The 25,092-nt window shown below is 41.3% G+C and overlaps 1 protein-coding gene across 1 annotated transcript; it reads left to right on the plus strand.

Moving 5' to 3' along the window:
• The first annotated feature begins 19,168 nt into the window (after positions 1–19,168).
• On the plus strand, positions 19,169–23,227 carry LOC126728999 (60S ribosomal protein L7-4). Its single transcript, XM_050434769.1, has 7 exons — positions 19,169–19,335; positions 21,153–21,334; positions 21,430–21,527; positions 21,615–21,672; positions 22,491–22,570; positions 22,673–22,775; positions 22,859–23,227. The coding sequence occupies exons 2-7, from the start codon at positions 21,155–21,157 to the stop codon at positions 23,072–23,074; spliced, it is 735 nt and encodes a 244-aa protein (XP_050290726.1). The 5' UTR covers positions 19,169–19,335; positions 21,153–21,154; the 3' UTR covers positions 23,075–23,227.
• Positions 23,228–25,092: the final 1,865 nt, after the last annotated feature.

A 25,092-nucleotide genomic window follows, 5' to 3' on the forward strand; every position in this document is an offset into this window, starting at 1 on the left:
GTTATGGCATTCAAATGCTCTGTAGTCTGTCCGATTGCCCAATTAAACTTATTAACAATGTCCAAACCGTTCTCTGAAAGATACGACCAAATATAACGTCTACTAATTTCTTGGAAAAAAAGTGTTAGTTTTCCATCCTTAGTGATAATTCGAGACTGTTAGCTTGATCTGGTTGAATGTGTGACCACTTTCGATAATTTTATATGATTTTTGGTTACTTTTTCTAAATTTCAAAATGGGCTCCCCTCAACTCCTAGAGCTAGGGGTGTCCACAGGTCGGCCTGGGTCGGGTTTGTGCCAACCTGGACTCGACCCGACAGACTCAGGTGGGAGAAATCAGAACCCGCAATCGACTTGTGTGGAGCTTTGGATTGGCCGAAACGGGTCTTGTCGGTTTCAGGTGCATATCGGGCGGTTTCAGGTTCGCTACAGGGGGTCTAAATCTTGCCGGATTTTGGCCGGATCTCGACAGATCTGGCCAATATTCCTCCATATCCTTCGAGTTTGTGCCCAAATCTCGCTATATTTGTCGAGATCTAGCCGAGATCTCATTATATCGATGGAGTTTTGAGTTTAGACTTATCGGTTTTTCGCCGGAACATGAGACTTGAACCAAGATCTCATTATATTTGTCGATGAATGTTCACATCGAGCGGGTTGAGATCTCATTATATTTGTCGATGAAGTTCACATCGGGCGGGTCGGGTTCTTCGGTTTCTAAGGCCGTCAAACCGAGACTTGAACCAATCATGTTGGGTCTTCACACCGGCGACCCATAGTCGACCGAACCACCGCTCAGATCGGGCGATTATCGGGTCGAAGATCGTCAAGCCGGGCGGGTGCTGGACAGCCCTACCTAGAGTAGGGTGGCCCAAGCTAGATGTCCAAAAGGTGCCATATGCACTTGTGGCACCAGGCCCTCTTATAATAATTTTTGACGTTGGCCTAATAATTAATTAAAATTTTCTACTTATTATATGGAACCCAATGGTGCACCAAATTGATTTAGTTCCCCCACGCGGCACCAATTAGGGTTGGAAAGGGAAGGACAAAAGATTATGAAGAGGGAAGAAATTTATGAAATTTTTTTGCGGTGGGTGTGCTTTACTGAGGTTGGAGTGATGGTTTGATATAATAAATAAATAAATAAAAGGAGGTTGGAGTGATGGAGTGAAGTTTGTCTTATGAGAAAGAATAAAGAGAATAAGGGGCTGTTTGGTTTTTAAAAAACCATCACTTATCATTCTTCACTCAATTTTTATCACTCATCACTTATCATTTAAAATACCTCAGCTTCCTAAACCCTGCACGCTTGGCACACTGTTTTCAACTTCTCATCACTCAAATATTTGTACTTTTTATGAGACCCATACCCAAGCACCATGTTAGTGAGTATAGTTAGCCTACCTGCCTCACCCTCATTCCCCACCATTTTCCTCACTACTCATTTCCCCCTTCACCCCTTTAGCCCCGTTACTCTCCCAAAACACAAACCCAAACCTAGCTAAAATCCAAACAGCTCGGACGCCAATCTCCACCGTCACCTGGGCCACCTAATCTCCTCCAACGTGTAGCGGCGACATGACCCAACGGTGTCGACGAATGGATCTGATTTATGTGTTTTGGCATTTGGGTTTTGAGGTCCGGTGATACTATGATGCTCGTGGTGGCAGTGAGTTATGGGTCTGTAGAGGTGGCGTGACCCAGCCCTGTGAATGGATCTGATTTATGTTTTTGGCATTTGGGTTTTGAGGTCCGGTGATGCCGTGATGCTCGTGGTGGCGATGAGTTATAGGTCTGTGGAGGTGGCATGTGATGCTCATGTGGCACTGAGTTATGGGTTTGTGGAGGTCTAGTGAAGAGAGGAGATGAGAGCTGTGTGTTTGAAGAGGAAAAAAAAAAGATGAGAGAGAGAGAGGGGGAGAGCACATGCTCATGAAGTCAACTTGATGAGACAAGGCATAAGTGGGTCCCATCCGGTTGAGTAAATTTACAAAAATGCCACATAACTTAGTTTTTCATAACTTGAAAACATCTAAAATGTGTTTTCAGTTTCCATAACTCATCACTCAAAAATCAGAGAATTGAGTGATGGAAACAAAAACTGAAAACAAATCCAAACAAACGTTCAACTATGGGACCCACCAGTTTTGAGTTATGAGTAATGAAAACAAAATAATGGGTGATGGAAAACAACAAATCTAAACAACCCCTAAGTAACGTTCATAGATAGAGTTGGAGACAACTTGTTGACACGGTCTCCACACGGATGCATTTATTTACAATACTACCACAAAAACTCAAAACTTTAAATCGTTCAAAAAAATTTTCCATATTTAGTGACTCAAACTCAAAATTTTGAGTTATAAATACTTAACTCAAAAACTGAACCAAACACACTGAGTTTGGGCGATGGAAACTGAGTTTTGAGTTACAGAACTTGGAGCTTGTTTGGTTTGTCTTGTTTTCATCACTCATTTTCCATCACCCATTACTCACTTTTGGTGGGTCTCACACAAGAGAAATTTGTTTAGAGCATCCATAGTAGTGGAGGCAAATTTTTAGCTTTTTAGCACCACAAAAAGTCACTTTATCTATTTTATCTTCTCATATTACAAAACATCCAACATCAGTGGTTTTATTTTAGCTTTTAACATAATAAAATAACATAAACACTATAATAAAATAATATTTCATTCAAGCACCAAAACACAGCCGCAACCACCATCAAAGCTATAGAAATCACTACACAGCCACAACCTCACCATTGTAACCAATCCCCATCAAAAACCAGTGAAGAAGAACAAAAAAAGAAAGTAGAAAAACTAGAAAAAAAAAATGAGCAGATCGACAACAATCCAGATCAAAAACACAAACCAAGAGGCTGAAAATCCACGCCCAAAACACAAGAGAGAGGCCGAAATTCCTGCCCAAAACACAAACCCAAACCGAAATTCATGCCCGAAACAAAAACCCAGCTCAAAACACAAACACAGCCCGAAATCCATGCCAAAACACAAGCACAAATGCCGAGAACAGAGAAGAGAAACCAAGATGGGTCAGCATAGGTCGACGACGATGGGTCTGTGGTGGCTGGGCTCGTGCAAATCGGCGTGGAGGAAGAAAGAAGCAGATGGAGAGGTAGTGAGGAGAGAGACATGGAGAATAAATGCACGGAGGAAAATGAAACACAGAAGAAAGAAAGAAAATAAGAAAAGTAATGTGAAAGCAAAATAAATATATATCTATATAAATATATATATATATATATATTTTTTTTTTTTTTTTAACTTTTCAACTACAGTGCATAGCAGTGCACAACCAAAAGTAGCTGTGCACTGTAAATGTAGAGCCAAAAAATATAGCTTTGGCTCCACTATTGCAGGGCACATTTTGGTATTTAATGGTGCCAAAAATAGTAATATAGCTATTTAGCACCATTGCCATGGATGCTTTTAACCAAGTTTTCAATCCCATTTCTCATCACCCATAACTCAACAAAATGAGTGATGAATTGCTAAAAATGAAAATAGATTTTGGGTGTTTTCGAGTTATGAAAAATGAGTTACGATGACACTATTGTAATTTCACTCATCTTATGGGACTCACTGCTCAGTCTTGTCTAATCATACCAACCCATAATTATTTCACTCCAATGGCTCTATCCCTCTCTCCATACCATACTCTTTTTCCTTTCTTTTTAGTTTTGTTTCTTTCTATTTTCTTCCCAAATAGCACTCATCTCTTCTAAGAGCTGAAGAATGCCCCTTTTGGTGGTCATTATCTAAAAACATAACCTGAATCTCCTCATCTTTCTCATACCAACTATCTTTCTTCTTTTCTTTCCTTCTTCTTTACTTCACGCCTGCTTCTCTCTTTCTTTCTCTCTTAACTTCCTTTAAACCGTTCCCTCTCCTCTTTTTCTCATCTGCAACTACAACCTAAAGTTCCTTCTAGGTTCTCTCCTCTTCTTCTCATCTTCAGCCCAAAGGTCCCAAACACCGACCAAACCTCCATGGCTAGATTTGTCACAACCACCATCAAAGGTGGTTCAATCCCTCCATTTGCTACTCTAACTCTTCTTCTCTATCTCGCTACTCAACTTCAAAACCCATGGCCGAAGCTTGAGAGCTCCAACCTCTCATCCTTTCTAGATCAATACCTTTAGGTTGAAACCCTTAAGTTCCTCTCTCCTCTCCCCTTTATCTCTATTTTTTTTTTCTTGTTTTTCTTTACCTATGGCAGAAAATCCCTCTACATATTGTGGTTATTTGTGGGTTTGGGGATTTGGTTGATTTAGGTTTAAGGATTTGGAAAATGGAATTTTGATTTGGGTATCTGTGGGTTTGTGTTTGTATGTTTATAAGTTTTGTATTTGTGGGTTTTGATTTAGGTTTATGTTTTGTATCTTTCATTTGTGTTTAAGGTAGGATTGTTTTTGTTGATATGTGTGTACATGAGGTATCTTTGTGTTTATGAGCTAGGATTGGGTTAGGTTCTTTATTTTGATGTGTGGGGAAGAGCGAAATGAAAGAGGAAGATGAAAGTTTTAGAGAGAAAAATGAAAGAGAAGTGGGGGGGAGAAAATAACATTGGTTGTGGTGGGAGAAGGACTGTTACCGTTCTGGGGGAAAAAAATATGTGGGCTCCACATCTTATGAGTTAAAGTTGAGTTTTTAAATTGGAAAATAAACTCAATATTCTCGCCAAACACATTGTTGAGTGAGTTAAGAAAAAAAAATAGAGAATAGGATATGAGACATGCGTTAGAAGTTTGAGTTATGAGAATTGAGTTTTGAGTGAAATGCACAAACCAAACATGCCCTTAGTAAACCAAACACCCTCTTATTTTGCCACTAAAACTTAGAATCAAGAATCATTCTAAAATATTGATAATTAAAAAATCTATAATATTTAAGTTAAAAGAAAGTCTATTTCAATCCTTGTTTGTGATGGTAGGAGTCTAATGACATCAATGGCAATATGTGTCCTTCCAATTTGACCAAATTAAACTCCACTCCACTTATGGTTAAGTTGGGTTAGTTAATTTTTATTTAAAAATAATAAAAAATTTCAAACTGTAGGTGGCGTTGGGTTTAGTTGGGTCAAGTTGAATGGACACGTTTGTCTTTTATCTCAAAAACTAAAAAAATAATAAATTAAAAAATAAAATCATGCTTTTGCTCAATTATTCTCCTTTTATTAATAAAAATTTTACAACTCAAGAAAATTAATTTAATCTAATAACGCATATATAAACATAACACGAATACATATGGAACCTTTGTTGTAGGAGAGAATACAAAATTTGATAATTCTTAAACAATAAATAGATTAAGCGTAAATATTTATAGAGGTTTATATAATAGATTTCATGGATTTAAAATTACATTTATGACTCATAAGCAAAACCTTAAAAAAAAAACACACACACACACACACACACACAAAAACAAAGAAGAGAAATACATACCTGTAATAGTTTGGATGGTAGGTTTGATAAAGACTTCTACTATGGATTTCACAAACATCAAATTGCCTACATAATAAGGAAAAACAAAAACAAAAAACAAAACAAAACAAAGGAGAGTTAGATTTCTAAACAACATAGGAAGGACTCGTAAGAGAATGAAAATTATTGATAATGGGGGAGAGAAAAGAAGAAGAAGAAGAAGAAGTTATCCAAAAAATATGTCATATAAATTGAATGAAAAAAAAAATGTTGACATAAAAAAAAAAAGTAAGTAAATGTGAATGATGGCAATAAGGAAATAGGATAGATTTAAAATAAATTAAAAAAAATTATAATCAGCTTAGAACTTTAAAGTTATCCAAAAAAGAAGAAGGTTTTTAGAAACATAACTTTATCCAAAAAAGTGATAAAGTCATAGAAGAAAAGTTAATAAGAACAAAGAAGCGGATTTATTTACTTTTTTTTTAATTTAAAAATAATTGATGCAATTTGAGTTATAATAAAAAATAAAATAAAAAAATCATACGTGAACATAACATAAAAAATTTTTAAAAAAAAGAAAAGAAAACGTGATGGATAGTTGTGAGGAAATAGGATAGAAATTTTTTTCCTAAACCTAATTATCAATTAATGTAGAAATTAAAACCTAAAATAAAATTAAAAAAACACACAAAGAAGAATAAGTTGTTATCAACATAACTTTATCCAAATAAGTGATAAACCAATGGAAGAAAAGTTGATAAGAATTAATAAGATGTTACAATAATTATCTCCCCAAAAAAAAAAAGTCACATATGTGAAAAGGAAGATATTGCTGTTTTTTTTTTTTTTTTACAAGAAGTAATATAATAAATAAATAAAGGAATAGATGTGATGGATAGTTGTGAGGAAATAGGATAGAATTTTTTTTCCTAAACCTAATTATCAATTAATGTAGAAATTAAAACCTAAAATAAAATAAAAAAACACACAAAGAAGAATAAGTTGTTGTGGGGGTAAAATTCGCCAGTCAACGTTGGGCCATGGTACTCGTACTAAGCCCAACCACAATAGGAAGCGAAGACACGGGCAGAGGACCCCCCAGCCCAATCATGTTGGGCCGGGCTTGCTTAAGGGGCGTCCGAGGAGGAGTACCTCCTCGGACGCACCAAATGGGAGTCCGATTCACACCCTTTACATGGTGAAAGGTCATCCAAAATTAAGGGAAAATGCAGAACGTTCAAGGGGCAACCACAACTGCCGCATTAAATGCAAGGAAGCTAATTTTCCAACCGCATTAATGTGGAAAGGACAGGAGAACAGAGTTATCTTGGCCAGTGCAACTCACAAAAAAGAAGGAGGGTGTCCTATGGGACAGGCACTCAAGTAAAGGCCCAAATGATTAACAAGTGTAGGGTCATTATCGTTCGAAGGATGCTATATAAGAGAAGAAAATCCCCATGGCCAGGGGATCGGAAAAAAGGAGAAAAAGGGAGAAAGAGAAAGGAGTTCTGTGAACAAAGCATAAGATACAGCCCCACGGACTGTTATCCCAAGAAGCTTAAAGGAATATCCCCACGTCCAAATGGTTGCATGGCTTGCTTATAACTACGTTTACTCTGTCAAGACCTAGTTCTGTAACCTACTCTCTATAAATTCATTGTTGAGGGTCTTTTGGGCCAGAATCGCTTGCCTGTTGGGCCTGAGCCCCAAAAACCGCCCTTACAATTGGCGCCCACCGTGGGGAGAACTTGTGTCTCGACAAGTGAAACAATAAGGGATGGAAGGATCAGGTACGCGCCAAATCGGACGTGCAGAATCTCAACGACAGGACAACTTTTTAAATCTCGAACGAGCGAAGGACCAAGATAATCAACGAGAGGGCAATGTGAACACCTCTCACACGAATAGAAGCTGCTCAAAAGGGAAGGATCATGCATCCCACCAGCACAACGAGCGAAAGGCTCTACAGCAAGAGATTGACGATTTGAAGAAGAAGCTGCGTCGAGCCCAACGAAAACGTCCTTCACCCGGCTCGGACACTAGCAGTGGTGAGGATGGCGAATACAGACGAAGGTCAAGAACCCCTCCGAGCGAGACGTTTTCCTATGAGGAAGAACGGCCTCGCAAACGCGGCCGCAAAAGCCCGTCTTACCAAGGCCTTGCCAATGACGCCATGAGCAAGGCCCTGGATCGCATCTCCCAGTCGCCATTCACACGTAGAATAGAGAGGGCGGTGCTTCCTCGGCGGTTCAATCAGCCAACGTTTGCCATATACAATGGTCGAACTGACCCAGTGGAGCACGTGAGCCAATTCAACTAGAGGATGGCTATCCACTCTAGGGACGAGACGTTAATGTGTAAGGTGTTTCCATCCAGCTTGGGACCCCTGGCAATGAGATGGTTCGATGCCCTCCCGCCGAATTCCATAGATTCCTTTAAACAGCTGACACAGGCTTTTGGTTCCCGTTTCATCACCAGCACTAGAGTCCCTCGGCCCCTCAACTCCCTCTTATCCTTATCCATGCGAGAAGGAGAAACGCTGAAGGCCTACTCGGACAACTATTGGGAAACATACAACGAGATAGAAGGAAACTACGATGACGTCGCCATTAGTACATTCAAAAGGGGCCTGCCGACAGAGCATGGCTTGAGAAAGTCTCTCACTGGGAAGCCAGTCACCAACATGTGACAACTCATGGACAGAATAGACAAGTACAAAAGGGTCGAGGAGGACCAGCATATTAGGAAGGGAAAGGCGAAGGTTGTCCCTCAGGAGAGGAGGGACTTCAGGTCGGACCGCTTTAGCAGTAGTAACAAGCCGAGAAGAGATTACATGGAACAGTCCGGACCTACTGAAGCTCAGATAGTCCATGCTGTGTTCCGAGAACCATTGAACGAGATCCTGGAAAAAGTGAAGCGCGAACCTTTCTTTCAGTGGCCGAATAGGATGGCGGGCGACCCCTCAAAACGCAATCAGAATCTATACTGCGCATACCATCAAGAGCCCGGTCACACCACCGATGAGTGCAGGAACCTGAAAAACTATTTGGATCGACTTGTCCAAGAAGGAAAGCTAAGGCATCTATTGCACCACCCTGAGCAGTCGAATGTCGAAACCAGACAAGGCGCATTGAGGCCACCCATAGGCACGATAAATGTCATTCTTGCCGCACCAGGGAGAACTGGCTCCGGCCCGTTCAGAGTAATGTCAGTGGGTAGGTTCCCGACGGAGCCAGGGGAAAGGGAATCCAAGAGAGCCAGAGTGGGGGCCCCGCCATTAATCGGGTTCACAGAGGAGGATAAGCAAGGAACTATTCAACCCCATGATGATGCCCTAGTCGTGACGCTCAGAATAGAAGGTTATGACGTGAAAAGGGTGTTAGTTGATCAAGGTAGCGCCGTGGAGATAATGTACCCAGATTTGTATAAGGGGCTGAACTTGAAGCAGGAAGACCTGTCGCCATACGATTCACCCCTGCTTAGCTTTGAAGGAAAAGTCATCATCCCGAAAGGCATGATTAGGCTGCCTGTGCAAACAGACTCAGAAGTAGTGGAAGTGGACTTCATCGTCGTAGATGCATACTCCCCCTACACAGCTATTGTGGCCCGGCCATGGCTTCATGCACTAGGGGCTGTGTCGTCAACCTTGCACCAAAAAGTGAAGTATCCGTCAGAAGGTCGAATCAAAGAGATAGTAGGGAACCAAGGAATGGCCAGACAATGCATGGTGTCGGCAATTTCACAACAATCAAGCAGCGAACCTTCCACTTCAGCCGGAAATAGCTTATAGCAATCAATGACCCCAGTTCCAACTGAGGGTAATGGAGGACCGGCCATGGAGGTGAGCTGTGAGGAGCTGGAGAAAGTGCTCGTCGGATCAGACCCTGAGAGGTTTTTTCAGATCGGCTCGGAATTACCAGCACAGGAGAAGTCAGTGCTAATTAATTTTCTTCGACGGAATGAGGACGTGTTCGCCTGGGATCCTTACGAGGCCCCCGGGGTTGACTCAGACCTCATACGCCATCACCTTAATGTTAATCCGGCTATAACACCGAAGAAGCAGCCTCCTCGGCGCCCGTCAAAGGAACACGCAGACGCTGTGAGAGAGGAGGTCACAAAGTTGAAGAAAGCTGGGGCTATCAAGGAAGTATTATACCCCGAATGGTTGGCAAACGCAATCGTGGTAAAGAAGAAGAGCGGGAAATGGCGGGTCTGCGTGGACTTCACGGACTTAAACAGGGCCTGCCCGAAGGATCCTTTCCCAATGCCGCGAATAGACCGACTGATAGATGCGACTGTCGGACATCCCCGAATGAGTTTTTTGGACGCTTTCCAGGGCTACCATCAAATATCCCTAGCTGCCGAAGACAAAAAAAAAACTGCTTTCGTCACCCCAGTTGGCAACTATCATTATAAGGTGATGCCCTTTGGCCTGAAGAATGCTGGGTCGACCTATCAGAGGATGATGACTAGGATGTTTGAACAGCAGATGGGCAAAACCGTTGAAGTGTACATAGACGACATGGTAGTAAAGAGCAAATTGGTGGCCGACCACATCAGAGACCTCGGCGAAGTGTTTCAAATCCTGAGAAGGTACAAGCTGCGACTGAACGCGTCCAAATGCTTATTTGGGGTGGGATCAGGAAAATTCTTGGGCTATATGGTAACCCACCAAGGAATTGAGGTTAACCCTGACCAAATAAGAGTCATTCATAGCATGTAACCTCCTCGGAATCCCAAAGAGGTTCAGAAGCTTACCGGCATGATAGCTGCTTTAAACCGTTTCATCTCCCGCTCAGCGGACAGATGCAGGCCTTTTTTCCTCCTATTGCACAAGTGGAAGGGTTTCGAGTGGACTGAAGAATGTGATTTAGCCTTCCAACAGCTCAAGGAATACCTCACCCGACCACCGATCATGTCTAGTCCCGACGCCGACGAGGTGTTGTTTGCATACATCACAGTCGCCCCTCATGCGGTGAGCCTAGTGCTAATCCGAGAGGACAATGGCATGCAGCGGCCCGTGTATTACGTAAGCAAATCGCTGCAGAAGGCAGAGACCCGGTACCTCCCCCTCGAAAAGGCTATATTGGTCGTCGTACAAGCCACGCAGAAGCTCCCCCACTATTTTCAGGCACATATAGTAGTTGTGCTAACCCAACTTCCACTGAAATCAGTCCTTCGTAGCGCCGACTACACAGGAAGAATAGCTAAATAGGGAACCATCTTGGGCGCATTCGACATTAGATACATGCCTCGCACCGCCATAAAGGGTCAGGTCCTCGCCGATCTGGTAGCTGAATTTGCGGAGCCCACGCTAGAAGGGGTGGAAGTGTCGGGATCACCAAGTGCCGATGGGAAACTGGTTGGCGCGGTCTCTCAGCAAAAGCACAATAGGTGGAGAGCATACATCGATGGTGCAGCAAACCAAAGGGGCTCCGGGGTGGGACTCATTCTAGTCTCTCCCGAAGGGATAACCGTAGAAAAGTCGTTGAGGCTCGAATTCTCGGCAACGAATAACGAAGCCGAGTATGAGGCACTGTTGGAGGGGATGTCTATGATCCGGAAATTGGGTGGGAAATGCGCGAGCATATTCTCGGATTCAAGACTCATAGTGGGACAAGTAAATAGGGAATTAGATGCGAAGGATGAAAGAATGCGAGGGTACCTTACCCTGACTAAACACCTGCAGAACCATTTCGATGACTTCCGTTTAACGCATATACCCAGAAGTGGGAACACCCATACTGATTCTCTTGCCACACTAGCCACCTCCTCGGCTTAGCCCCTTCCACGGGTTATTTTAGTTGAAAACCTCTACCGCCCAACGGAAGAGGAGCCCAACGGTATTCGGGTACACAACATCGGGGCAAGACCTAGCTAGATGGACCCTCTGGTGCTGTTCTTAAAGCACGACTCCTTACCGGTCGATAAGGTTGAGGCTGACAAAATCAGGAGGAGAGCTTCTCGATTCTGGCTATCCGAGGACTCCAAACTGTACAGACGCTCGTTCTCAAGGCCATACTTGCGGTGTGTACACCCAAGGGCTACGGAACTCATCCTGGAAGAGTTACATGAAGGGGTTTGTGGAAGCCACACGGGGGGTTGGTCCCTCTCCCACAGGGCCATGACGCTGGGTTACTGGTGGCCGTGCATGCATAAAGAGGCTCTGGAATATATGAAGAAGTGTGACCAATGCCAAAGATTCGCCCCGAACATACATCAGCCGGGCGGAGTGCTTAACCCGTTGTCCAGCCCTTGGCCATTCGCACAATGAGGCCTGGACATACTAGGGTCGTTCCCCAAAGCGGCCGAGAACAAGAAGTTTCTTCTCGTCGGCACCGATTACTTCACGAAATGGGTCGAAGCTGAGGCGCTGGCAAACATCAGGGACATCGATGTCAAGAAATTTATCTGGAAAAATATTATCACTAGGTTCGGGACCCCGCACACCCTGATCTCGGACAACGGCCTCCAATTTGACAGCAAGGCTTTTAGAGAATATTGCAATGAACTGGGGATTGTTAACCGATACTCCACACCAGCCTACCCGCAGGGTAACGGACAGGCGGAAGCCATCAACAAAACCATAGTGAATGGATTGAAGAAGAGGTTGGACGACGCGAAAGGGAGGTGGGTTGAAGTGCTAGCCCACGTCTTGTGGATGTACCGCACCACGCCTCGCAGGTCCATAGGAGAAACCCCCTTTTCATTGACCTACGGAGCCGAGGCCGTCATTCCGCTAGAAATAAACTTTCCCACCCAGAGGACTACTGCCTTCAACCCCATTGCTAACAACAGCCTCCTAGAGAAAAGCCTGGACCTCCTCGAAGAGAGAAGGGAAAGTGCGATAGTGCACCTAGCTTATTATCAGCAAAAGCTCAAACAGGGCTACGACGCCAAGGTGAAGTCAAGGCCCTTAACGCCCGGGGATCTAGTGCTGAGGAAAGTCCTGGGCACCGCGAGGAACCCTGCATGGGGAAAGCTTGGACCAAACTGGGAGGGCCCATACCGTATCACATCCGTGGCCGGCATTGGAGCGTACTTTTTGGAAGACTTGGACGAACATGTAGTGCCACGTCTGTGGAATGTAAATAACCTGAAAAGGTACTTTTATTAATGAAGGACACCATGCTTGATGCCGTGTTACTGTACAGCTATTTGGGATAAGTGTTAAACAGAACCCAAGTTCTGCATGGCTCCTCGGACCACAGGCTTGGGGGAAATTAACCATGATACGATTCTCACTAAGTGTTAAACAGAACCCAAGTCCTGCATGGCTCCTCAGACCACAGGCTTGGGGGAAATTAACCACGGTACGATTCTCACTAAGTGTTAAACAGAACCCAAGTCCTGCATAGCTTCTCGGACCACAGACTTAGGAGAAATTAACCACGCGACGATTCTCAATGAGTGTTAAACAGAACCCAAGTCCTGCATGGCTCCTCGGACCACAAACTTGGGGGAAATTAACCACGCCACGATTCTCAATGAGTGTTAAACAAAACCCAAGTCCTGCATGGCTCCTCGGACCACAGATTTGGGGGAAATTAACCACGCCACGATTCTCAATGAGTGTTAAACAGAACCCAAGTCCTGCATGGCTCCTCGGACCACAGACTTGGGGGAAATTAACCACGCCACGATTCTCAATGAGTGTTAAACAGAACCCAAGTCCTGCATGACTCCTCGGACCACAGACTTGGGGGAAATTAACCACGCCACGATTCTCAATGAGTGTTAAACAGAACCCAAGTCCTACATGGCTCCTCAGACCACAAACTTGGGGGAAATTAACCACGCCACGATTCTCAATCAGTGTTAAACAGAACCCAAGTCCTGCATGGCTCCTGGGACCACAGACTTGGGGCAAATTAACCACGCTACGATTCTCAGTAAGTGTTAAACAGAACCCAAGTCCTGCATGGCTCCTCGGACCACAGACTTGGGGGAAATTAACCACGCCACGATTCTCAATAAGTGTTAAACAGAACCCAAGTCTTGCATGGCTCCTGGGACCACAAACTTGGGAGAAATTAACCGTTATACGATTCTCACTAAGTGTTAAACGGAACCCAAGTCCTGCACGGCTTCTCGGCCACAGACTTGGGGGAAATTAACTTCGCAGCCGTTTTTGCCTAATTATGAATTATCGTTATTTTCACGTATTCATTTATACTTAACTTTCAACAGTAAATGACAAAACTGATATCCATTCATGATGAAAACAAAAGAGAATAAAACAACGATATCTGAAAGGAAATAACCTTTATCATTCAATCTTAAAAGTGGTTCGGTTCACAAACATTAATAATGCAAAACAGAACAAAACACGAAAAGCAAAACAAATAAATTCCTATACTACTTTCCTAAGAGCCCTGAGTCAGAGCGGGCTGATCATCTGCTGCTTGGTTCTCCGGGGCAATCTCCTTGGCCTGTGCAAGGATCTCACTAATGCGAAGGCTGTCCTCGGGTGACTTGCCCTGCGCGGCCTACTCCGTGCCCCCAGCCTCGGGAATAGAGGAGTCTATTGGAAGAGGCTTGGTGGAGGCAACCTCGTTAGGAACCTCGCGTATGTCCTCCGGGAAAAAGATGTTCTCAGCCTTCCTGAGATCAGAATCTGCTGGGACGGCTGCCCGATCCAGGGCTACACCCCAGGACATGGTGATGTATTCCCTGCAGACGGTGGCAACTTCCTCAGCCAGTCTAACCTCAGTATCATGGACTCCACGTTCATATGAAGCCGCCACAGCCTTCTCGGCAGCTTCCCTGGCCAAGTGAGCCTCCTCCTTGGTCCTTGCAAGCTCAACCTTGAGCTTTGAAACTGCCTGCTGCTCCGCTGTCAGTTTCTCCTCAGATTGGCGGATCTGTATGCGCAGCTCGTCAGCTTGCTTTTCAGCATTTTTAAGGCCAGCTTCTGCACTCGCATGAGCCTTCTTCACCTCCTTTATTTCATTATTCTGACGATCAAAATCCCGTTTGAGATCGCCAGCGGCCTTCTCAGCGGCAGAGCGGGACTGAGCCTCCCTATGCAAGTCCTCACGAGCCTTCTTGGCCCACTCCTCAGCAACAAAAATTTGTTGAGTGACCTGCGCTCGAAAGGAAATAAAAACACTCTTAAAACATGACGATAAGAGGGTACACAATATAGAGACGAGATAGAAGATTCCACTTACCATGGCCATGTCCCTCTTCAGTGACATGAAAAGTTCTGGCTGACGAGTCTTTCTGAGACCCTCCATATCACGAGGCAAGAGAAGAGGCTGCTGCAGGGCCTCGGCCAAGAATGATGCCTGCCCTCGTTGGGATTCCCATAGGGTCGCATCCCAGGGGATTGGGGCGCCGTCTAATTCGATCCGAGGCGACCATGTTCGTTGTTCCCTAAGAATGGCCGCCTCGTCTCGGCTATCAGTGGACCTAGTCCTCTTCTCTCGAGGCTCTTTCGTCTCCTTGCCCTTCTTTTTAGGCCCGGCCTTTTCACGGCCAATCTCTCCCTCCTCCATTTCTTCTACAGGCCTTTTTCGCCTTAAGTTAGGCATAGGCTGCAGCGCCGCATCCGACGAGGGAGGGAGAGGAGGAGCAGGAGCCTTAGGGGCAGTTTGTCCCTTCGAGACGTCCTTGGAGGACTGCCCCTTGGTCCTGTTAGATAGAAGGCCCCTGAGGCCAGTCCTTGGCTACAAATCCATTCCTTCTTCTTCTGTCTCTTCGCTGATATCAGGTTGTGCGATGACTAAACCAGTATCAGGAGCCGCTGAGGCGCGATCTAGATCGGTGTCGGAGTCCGAGAGCTCTACTACTCTGACCGACACCTCTCCTTCCTCGGTAAATTGGAACTGGTCTATTTGTTCCTCTAAGGATGAATGCGAAGAACTAGCCTCCTCCTCCGGGATAACCACTGGGGGAAAGGCACGTTAGGGAGGCAGCTGAATAGGAGGTAAGTCTGTTGCAGCGAGGAACCCTGGTATGGATACGTCAATGCGTGCCAATCTCGGACTGCCAGCCCTTATAGCTTGGCCGGCGTCTACCAAGGATCGAGTGAGGGGAACGTAGTCCAAAATCAAAGAAGCCGACCGTAGTTGTCCGTCCTCGCTTACGAAGATCTCAGACCTCAGGAGGTAATTTAGAGCCTGGATGTTGACCAAGCTCAACCGAAGGGATGTTCGCTCCTTGTCTGCAAAGGCCGTTAAAGGGTTTATGTTAGTCCGAGGAGACATGCAACCAAACCAACAAGTTTAAAATAAAAAGAAAAAAGGGGGGAGGGGAGCTCAAAACTAAGGTCCTCCCCACGGAATCTAGTTCTATGACACCCCACCTGGCGTTCCCGCCCTAGTCGGACAGTGAAGGCCGTCATGCCATGGTCCGGAGACGATCAAATGGTCGTCCTTTAAGCCTTTGCTGGACTTGGGAAGGCAGGATATCAACCTCACTTCGTCAGTCCTAGACTTTAGGTAGTATGAGTCGCCGAGCTTATGGCATTTATAAAGATGAACCACGTCGTGCCATGAAAGGCCGAGGTTCATCTGGTCGTTTAAGGCGTCGGCACACCCCAGGATCCGGAACAGGTTCGCGGTGCATTGATGGGGGGTCAATCTATGACCACGTAGGTAGTCCCTAGTTATTCTCCCCATTGGAATCGTCATTCCTCCTTCCACGAAGGCTATCATTGGAATTGCGACTTCCCCTGTTCTCCTCTTGAACAAAATGTCCTCTTGATGGCAATATTCTAAACCTACCTCCGGTGGAATACGATACTTCGCCCTGAAGCCCGCCATACCGGCCGGAGAGTCTACCATTCTTTCAAGCCCACCCATCCCCTCTAATCCTAGACAACGTGAAGGCAGTTTAACTAATGAAGAATAACGAAGAAAAAGCGCGCACTTACGGGTAAGAAGCTCGACGGAGTCTTCAAGAGAATGGCGGCGAAAGTAAGAACGGACTGAAGGAGAAGGCTCTGAGACGTTCTGGATACTGGAGTGTTCGTCAAAAATGAGGAATGAACGCCTTCAAAACATTATATACTCAGACGGAGTTGGACAGACATACTCCCGTCTAGAGCAAATGAAACGTTGTCCACCGTTGATCCGGTTTCCAACCGTTGGATTGAAAGAGTGTAAAACCCCAAAAAGCTGCAATTACCTTCCCCCGGGTCATTAAACGCCTTCAGCATTAATGAGGCACGTGAGGGCGCGCCCCCCATACGTGTGAAGCAGGAATCCACAACGAACTGTCCAGTAGGCATCAAAATCCCGTCTTTCCTCCTCAAACCAAGAAGAAAAAGCCGGAATTTTGAGGGGCTATTGTGGGGGTAAAATTCGCCAGTCAACGTTGGGCCATGGTACTCGTATTAAGCCCAACCACAATAGGAAGCGAAGACACGGGCAGAGAACCCCCCAGCCCAATCATGTTGGGCCGGGCTTGCTTAAGGGGCGTCCGAGGAGGAGTACCTCCTCGGACGCACCAAATGGGAGTCTGATTCACACCCTTTACATGGTGAAAGGTCATCCAAAATCAAGGGAAAATGCAGGACGTTCAGGGGGTAACCACAACTGCCGCATTAAATGCAAGGAAGCTACTTTTCCAGCCGCATTAGTGTGGAAAGGACAGGAGAACAGAGTTATCTTGGCCAGTGCAACTCACAAAAAAGAAGGAGGGTGTCCTATGGGACAGGCACTCAAGTAAAGGCCCAGATGATTAACAAGTGTAGGGTCATTATCGTTCGAAGGATGCTATATAAGAGAAGAAAATCCCCATGGCCAGGCGATCGGAAAAAAGGAGAAAAAAGGGAGAAAGAGAAAGGAGTTCTGTGAACAAAGCATAAGATACAGCCCCACGGACTGTTATCCCAAGAAGCTTAAAGGAATATCCCCACGTCCAAATGGTTGCATGGCTTGCTTATAACTACGTTTACTCTGTCAAGACCTAGTTCTGTAACCTACTCTCTATAAATTCATTGTTAAGGGTCTTTTGGGCCAGAATCGCTTGCCTGTTGGGCCTGAGCCCCAAAAACCGCCCTTACAGTTGTTATCAACATAATTTTATCCAAATAAGTGATAAACCAATAGAAGAAAAGTTGATAAGAATTAATAAGATGTTACAATAATTATCTCCAAAAAAAAAAAGTCACGTATGTGAAGAGGAAGATTTCGCCTTTTTTTTTTTTTTTAATACACGAAGTAATATAATTTTTTTTTTTTAAAGGAATAGATGAAGATTGTTGTTGTTTTTGTTTTCTATGTGTACTAATATATATATATATATATATATATTTTTTTTTTTATATGTAGTAATATAATTTAAATAAAAAAAGAATTAGATGAAGATTTTGAATTGTAATCAAATTAAGATTTTTTATTAACTTATAAATTATAATAATAAAATGATTAGATGAAGAGTTTGGATTGTAATTGTAGGGACTAAATTTGAGTCCCTAGCCCAAAAGGTGGATGGACTTGGGCCCAAAAAGCCCAAAATAATGAATTTGTAGAGAGTGAATTGGAAAAACTGGGCCTTAATGAATCAGACAAACACTAAAGTAGATTCAGATGACAAGAGAATGAAAATAGACATGTTTATGCTGAAGAAAATCGTCCTCAGCAAAGTTCGAGGAGATCTGTTCTTATATATTTCTTTCAGGTTTGATTACAAAGTCAGTTCTTACTGCTACAGTGTTTTTCTCTTAATTTCTCAATCCCATTTTCCCATTGCTTCATTATTCTTTTATACTCTTTTCCCCTTTCATCTCTACCCTCCACGTGTTGGCCAAATAGTTGGTATTGATACTTGTCCCATCAGCACCTTCCCAAAGTCTTCATGTAGTAGCTGTAAGGCTGAAAACCACTGTTTAGGTATCACCTCCACATTAATGCGGTCAGAGAGTTAGCTGCAAAGCAATTAATGCGGTGGTAGCAGCTTTCTCCTTAGATATTTTAGGATTCCCCTCTATCCTATGTTTCTGCAATGCTAATCCATACCAATAGAACTCCCTGGAACATTCCCCTGGATGGCTGATCACCTATTCGAACCTCGGCTTTGGTTAGCCAAGGTGACACTTGTCCTTGGCCTACCCTCTCATGCCATCATGACCAAAACTGACATTTTCATCTACTAACACAGACTCCCTTGATAATGTTTACTCCTCCTCAGACGACCTCTAATCCTCGACTTGGGCTTTAGGCCCAATATGTACATGGATAATAAGCTATTAGGCCTAATACCCCTACAATAATCAAATTAAGATTTTTATCAATTTAGAAATTATAGGAGAAGAAGAGATAAAAACAAAAAAAAAAAAAAATTATATTTATTTTCTTAAAAATCTAAATTTTTTTTTGCAATTTGGTGCAGTCATTTAGTGCAACTACGACTTCTAAGCCCAACTTTTATTATGTAGTATGATATGATATGATTTTGCAAAGGGATCCTTGAGTATTTAAGGTCCCGTTTGATAAAGTAGTTAAACAACTTGTTTTCAGTTTTTAAACAACATTACACGTATTTTCACACACTTTATCACTTACACGTATTTCAAAAAAATACAAATAACATTACTCAAACTCCTTTACCAAACGGGCCTAAAAGACCAAAGGCCATGCAACTATTTCCCACATGAAGTGGGCCTTGTACACTGACCTTAGAGCTATGGATGAAATAGACTAACAAATATAAAATGACCAAAGCCCAAGTATCAATTTTCCACAAGCAAAACGGGTCTATTGGGCAATGAGCTGCACAAGCCCATAACCCAAACAAAACATCCCAAGCCCACGCATCAACCCTACTACAAAACCCTAGCTTCCCTCTTCGCCTTCTTTTTATCACGGCCGAGTGAAAACCCTAAATTCTCAGTGCCTCTCTCTACGCGCACATCAGAAGACCAAACTTCGGTGAGTTCCCCTTCAGATATTTGATTTCAGCTCAAATCCTAATATGAATCCTTTCATTTCTTTCTGAATCTAAGTAATGTTTCATTTTGTTCTCGATCTGTTCAATTAGCTTGTGGTTTCTATGAATCCAGGGTTTGTGAATGTTTTAAGCTTTGTGGGTGTTCACATTTTGTTGTATGCTACTTGGGTTTTGATTTTATTTTCTGGTTGGGTGCTAATAGCGTGGAAAGTTAAGATTTTGTGGAGTTTGTAGTTGTATTAAGCTATTCCTACAGTACCTATTGAGAAGAATAGCGCTAAGTGCAGCGAAATGGATTTATGATTTGAATTTTTATTTGTCTAATTTTGGAAGCAATGACACAGGAAGTGATAATGATCATATATTATGTAGTAGACTTATGATCGATGTTCAAAATCTAATGTGCTGGAATAACATTTGATTTTTGCTTAGAACTTGTGTAGTTTATTTCTTGATTAATATTTTTATGTAGTTCGTTGAAATATCACATAGAATAAACGATAGTGTTGTACTTATTTGTGTTATTTATTTTATTTGGCCTTTTTTTTTTTTTGCATAGTTCTTTGTTTGGAATAATAGATTCCTATTATAGAGTTGATTTTTCGATGACTGTTTCCCCATTTGCTTTCTAGGAGAGCTAAGTGTTCACATTATGTTTCAAGTTTTGTTTTACATTTGGGAGTTGGGAAAATAATGGTAAAGCATGGAAATTGAAAATTTTGTTTAGTTTGTTGAATTATCGCATTGAATAAACTATAGTCTTGTACTTATCTATGTTCTTTATATAATTTGGCCTTTTTTTTGCATAATTCTTTGTTGGGAATAATAGATTCCTATAATCCTAATAGGAGGGCTAAGTGAAACCTGAGTTTTGAGTAACTTTATCTTTTGTAACCATTATATTTGTGGGGGTTTTATCTCATTGGCAACAGAAATAATATTTGATTAAGCTAATTAAATGTGCTAGGATTAGACCCATACCTAGAAAAATTATAATTTGAACCTAGTTTGGTTGCTGGTAAAATTCAGGAATTGTGAATTGGTAGTATTATTTCATTCCAGATATTTATGTGTTCATGGCAAAGTATTAGTATGAAGCTAATCCGTAGTGGTGAAGCTGATATCTGGTGGTGGTTTAAATAAATTCGTTTTTAGTCCGTCATTTATCTGTGAATGCTTATCATAGTTTGTATTGGGTTCAATTTGGTTGTTTAATTTGCGTTTATTCATATATACTGTCATTTCTCTATTGAAAATTATAATAAGGCTATTCGATAATCTTTTTTCTTGTCATTTCTTGCCTGTGGTGAATAAAGAATGAGTCTTATTGTTGTTTATTCTATTTACCATTTAATTTTTTATTATTCAAAGGAGATAATGATAGAACTTCACATAATTATTGTGTTTTGTGGTATCAAAAACCGGAAATAATTATCAGTTCGACTGTGTCAATTATCTCTATGATGCACAGTTCCCAAATAAACACTCGATCAAATAGGATCCTCTAATTCCTATTAAACCTATTACTATAGTACCAATTGAGAAGAATAGCGCTAAGTGCAGTGAAAGGATTTATGGTTTGAATTTTTATTTGTCTGAAGTAGTGGTTGTTTTTGCAGTCTAATTTTGGAAGCAATGACACAGGATATTTTATTAAATATATGCTTAGAAGTGATAATGATCATATATTATGTAGTAGACTTCTAATTGATGTTCAAAATATAACATGCTGAAATGATCTTTGATATTTTCTTAGAACTTGTATAGCTTATTTCTTGATTAATCTTTGTTTCTGCAGAGATGGGTGAAGAGGCAGTCAAGACAGTGATTCCAGAGTCAGTGTTGAAGAAGAGGAAGAGGGAAGAAGAATGGGCATTGGCAAAGAAGCAAGATCTTGAGGCTACAAAAAAGAAAAATGCAGAAAACCGGAAGTTGATTTTCAATAGGGCCAAGCTGTACTCAAAGGAGTATGAAGAGCAGGTATGTTTTAGTCATCTGTACTAATTGTTAGTGCATACTGGAGTATTATGTTTTGATGATTCCTTAATAATTGATTATCTGTTTGAGCTATTCAGGAGAAGGAGCTGATTAGGTTGAAGCGTGAGGCAAAGTTGAAAGGTGGGTTTTATGTTGACCCAGAGGCGAAGCTCCTGTTTATCATTCGCATTCGTGGGTAAGTTTTCCTGTTTGATTATTCCGTTACATGAATCTTTATGGTAGATCACCAGGTTCTTATATTTTTTGAATTTGGAACTTACAGTATCAATGCCATGCACCCAAAGACAAGAAAGATCTTGCAGCTCTTGCGTTTGAGACAGGTATTACATGAAACTTGTCCCTTATTGTGTTATAAAATGGTATCTGGTTATTGTAGTTTCTATTTATGTTTTTGTCTTGGTCATGACGGTAAATATATCCTTTTGAAGTCTAAGGAGGTTCAGACTATATGCTTATTGTACTGGGTAGTTTTAGTAAAAGTACTCTTGTTTTTTAAGCTATTTAAGCTTAAGCTGCTTGAGTCATAGCTAGAAATCTTTGAGGCAAAAAGCTCAAACATCTAGTGTCAAGGTGTTTGGGTCTAAGCACCTTTTTTATTTTGACCTTTTAGATCTTTATATAAGCATTAAGTAGACACTATTTGTAGTAGGGTTACTGTTGAATAGTTTGAAACCTTGAAGCCCTTTGTTGAGAGGATTATGATAAGCTTATCTGAAACTATGCCTGATTCTTTTATTCTGAAAGCTGGGACTTGGTGACTGTGGACTTAAAAATGGAATCTGTTTGGTATTATTGATAACACATCTTCAGTATACAGTGATTGGCTGATTAGTAATCTAGGACCAGAAGTATATGATGATCTTTCAATATTTTAATATGTTTGACTGAAATGATGAAATTAAATGACTAGGGAAATTAGTAAAATTATTTAACCAGTGTTATCAATTATGGCTAACATGATTACCATTTCCTAGTCTGCTTGAGTACTATTTAATCATGATGGTTATGTCTTCAAGTTCTATTTGCTTGATGTATTTTTGTCTATGTTGTTTAACAAAATGCCTTGTTGATTAAACGTATTTCTTAGACAAGACTGCTAATTTCGTTCATCTTTCTTTTTTAATTTTCTTTAAAACAGATCTTCAATGGTGTATTTTTGAAAGTGAACAAGGCTACAGTGAATATGCTCCAGAGGGTTGAGCCTTATGTGACTTATGGGTGCGTATTTTCCTCTCTTCCTCTGGTCTCATTTGCCTTGCATAAACATGTCTGGTTCAAAATTTACATCATCTCTCATTAGCTGGATGTGCATTTTTATAGATATCCCAACTTGAAGAGTGTGAGGGAACTGATCTATAAGAGAGGATATGGAAAGTTGAACCAGCAGAGAACTGCTTTGACTGATAATGCCATCGTTGAACAGGTTTGTAATTCCAAGCAACTGCTGTTTTATAAAGGGAGGTTTTTGCTTGAACTTGTTTCTTATATGCTATGATGTTGTCACAGGCCCTGGGTAAGTACGGCATTATCTGCACAGAAGATCTCATCCATGAGATAATGACAGTTGGACCTCACTTCAAGCAGGCAAACAACTTCCTGTGGCCGTTTAAGCTGAAGGCACCCTTGGGTGGCCTAAAGAAGAAGAGGAACCACTATGTTGAGGGAGGTGATGCTGGAAATCGCGAGAATTTCATCAATGAGCTAATCAGGAGAATGAATTAGACTACTGCACTATTTTGTTAGTGGGGAGTGAGGTTTTTATTTTTATTTTTGTTACTGGCTTCTGGAAGTAATCTGAACACCAATTTTCCTGTCTGAACTTAGACAATTTCATATATATTTTTTTAAAATATCAGAACTAGTTAATGGTGTCTACCTTTGTTTTTATTTTAACAGATTGGGTTGTTAAATTAATTTTTATTTTTAAGAGGGAGAAAAAAAGCACTGGTTGTGGGAGTTGTGACATTCAAATGTTCTGTCTGATTGGCCAGTTAAATTTATTATTAACAATGTCGGAATAGTTCTCCAAAAGATACAACCAAATATAACGTCTGTTAATTTCTTGAAAAGAAAGTATTAGTTTTCCATCCATCAATTTTATATGCTATTTGGCTACTTTCTCTAAATTTCAAAATTAATAAAAGAGTATGTACGAGAAGGAGCGAAATTAATAAAGAGTATGTATGATAAGAAAGACAGTGAATGGTTGGCCATAAGAAGCATTTATTATGTGTTATATCTTTTCTGCTTCATCATAGTCTATCCAATGGTGCATTGGGTTGCCACTTAAGAGGTCCAAGCTTTCCCCTCAAAAAAAAAAAAAAAAAAGAGGTCCAAGCTTATATTCTTCCCTTCTTTATTAGGAATGTATAATGCAGGAGCTGATTCAACTGATATCATGCTGTTCATGTCAATTCCCACATAGTTTTTATTTATATCTAGTAACTCAGGATTCAGAAGAGTATCAAGCTCTATGGCTAATATGTGGTTTGCTGGAAGGCCATCATCTTTGGAATTGAAGAGTACCAGAAACTGACTTGCTACAGCGTGGGTGAAGTCCCAAGAGGGAGTGACGGTGAAGGTAAGGCCATGACCCCCCAAATTTGGTATTTGAGAAACTATTGCAAATACAATGTTTGTGGAAAATGAAAGAGATGGGGTTAAACTAGAAGTAGAAGTTGTGTTGAATTTTAAAGGGAGTGGGTGGAAAGCATAACCAACTTGTTGGTTTGAAGTGTTGGTTAGTTGCAATAGACCATTGGGGTGGATTTTTGAAATTCCATCTCGATGTAGATTGGCTTGATGGAAGCCATTATAGATGAAGTTAACATCTTGAGCAAATTTCAATGGAATACTAATTAAGTAGAGGATTATCAGAAAAGGAGGGGATGTAAGAACTGTAGCCATTTAAGAAAAGTGGGAAAAGGTGCTGGTTTTGTAGAAAAAGGTAGATTTTCAGAGGCAATTTTGTAGGATTTCAAAAAGTTTAGGTGCTGGTTTTGTATAATACAGTAGGTTGTATAATATTATATTTTACTCACTGTATTTCTTATGCAAAACCCTTTGATGGGAACGCGTAATTGTATTGAACAGAATAGGAAAGAAGTAGTCTTACGGGCTTTACACTAGACTGCTATGACCGAGAAAATTTCAATGATTTTTATTTTTCTTTGGATTCAAAAGTATAAGCCAAAATGTCAGCATCTAGTTCTCATAAACACAGTGGCGGCTCTAGAAATTTTTTTTAGGGTGTTCTTTAACAAGCTTAAATTACACAATCTAATAAAAAAAAAATTGTATATTGACGATAACAACAACAACAACAACAACAACAATCAAAAAATACGTAAATACATAAAATTTACAATTGTCTTCTACATGGTTTTTTTTATCAAATATTTGCCCATAATTCTAGCAAAAGAATAAACAATAAACTCTAAGTTTATTTGAAATATTAATAAAATTATTAATTATTGTTGTTTAGTTGTTTCATTAATTGGTTTGTCTTTTATAAACTATAAGTTGTTATATTATTGTTTCATTAATTATAAAATTATAAATTGTTGTTTAGCCTAACATAATTTAATTTTTTTGTCTTTTATAATGTATTGGTTAATTAAATTATTAATTATTGTTTATTAGTTGCTTCCCCCAATTAATTATTGGTTAATTAAATTATTGTTTATTAGTTGCACTAGTACACACACCCCATGTGCATTTACTTCCCCCAATTCAAATAT

The sequence above is a fragment of the Quercus robur genome, chromosome 1, assembly GCF_932294415.1.
Source record: "Quercus robur chromosome 1, dhQueRobu3.1, whole genome shotgun sequence".
NCBI lineage: Eukaryota > Viridiplantae > Streptophyta > Magnoliopsida > Fagales > Fagaceae > Quercus > Quercus robur.

Coding starts and splice junctions, on each gene's coding strand:
- LOC126728999 (XM_050434769.1), top strand. CDS start 21,155: ATGGGTGAAGAGGCAGTCAAGACAGTGATTCCAGAGTCAGTGTTGAAG. Junction 21,673..22,490: donor AGCTCTTGCGTTTGAGACAG/GTATTACATGAA, acceptor TCTTTAAAACAG/ATCTTCAATGGTGTATTTTT. Junction 22,776..22,858: donor ATAATGCCATCGTTGAACAG/GTTTGTAATTCC, acceptor ATGTTGTCACAG/GCCCTGGGTAAGTACGGCAT.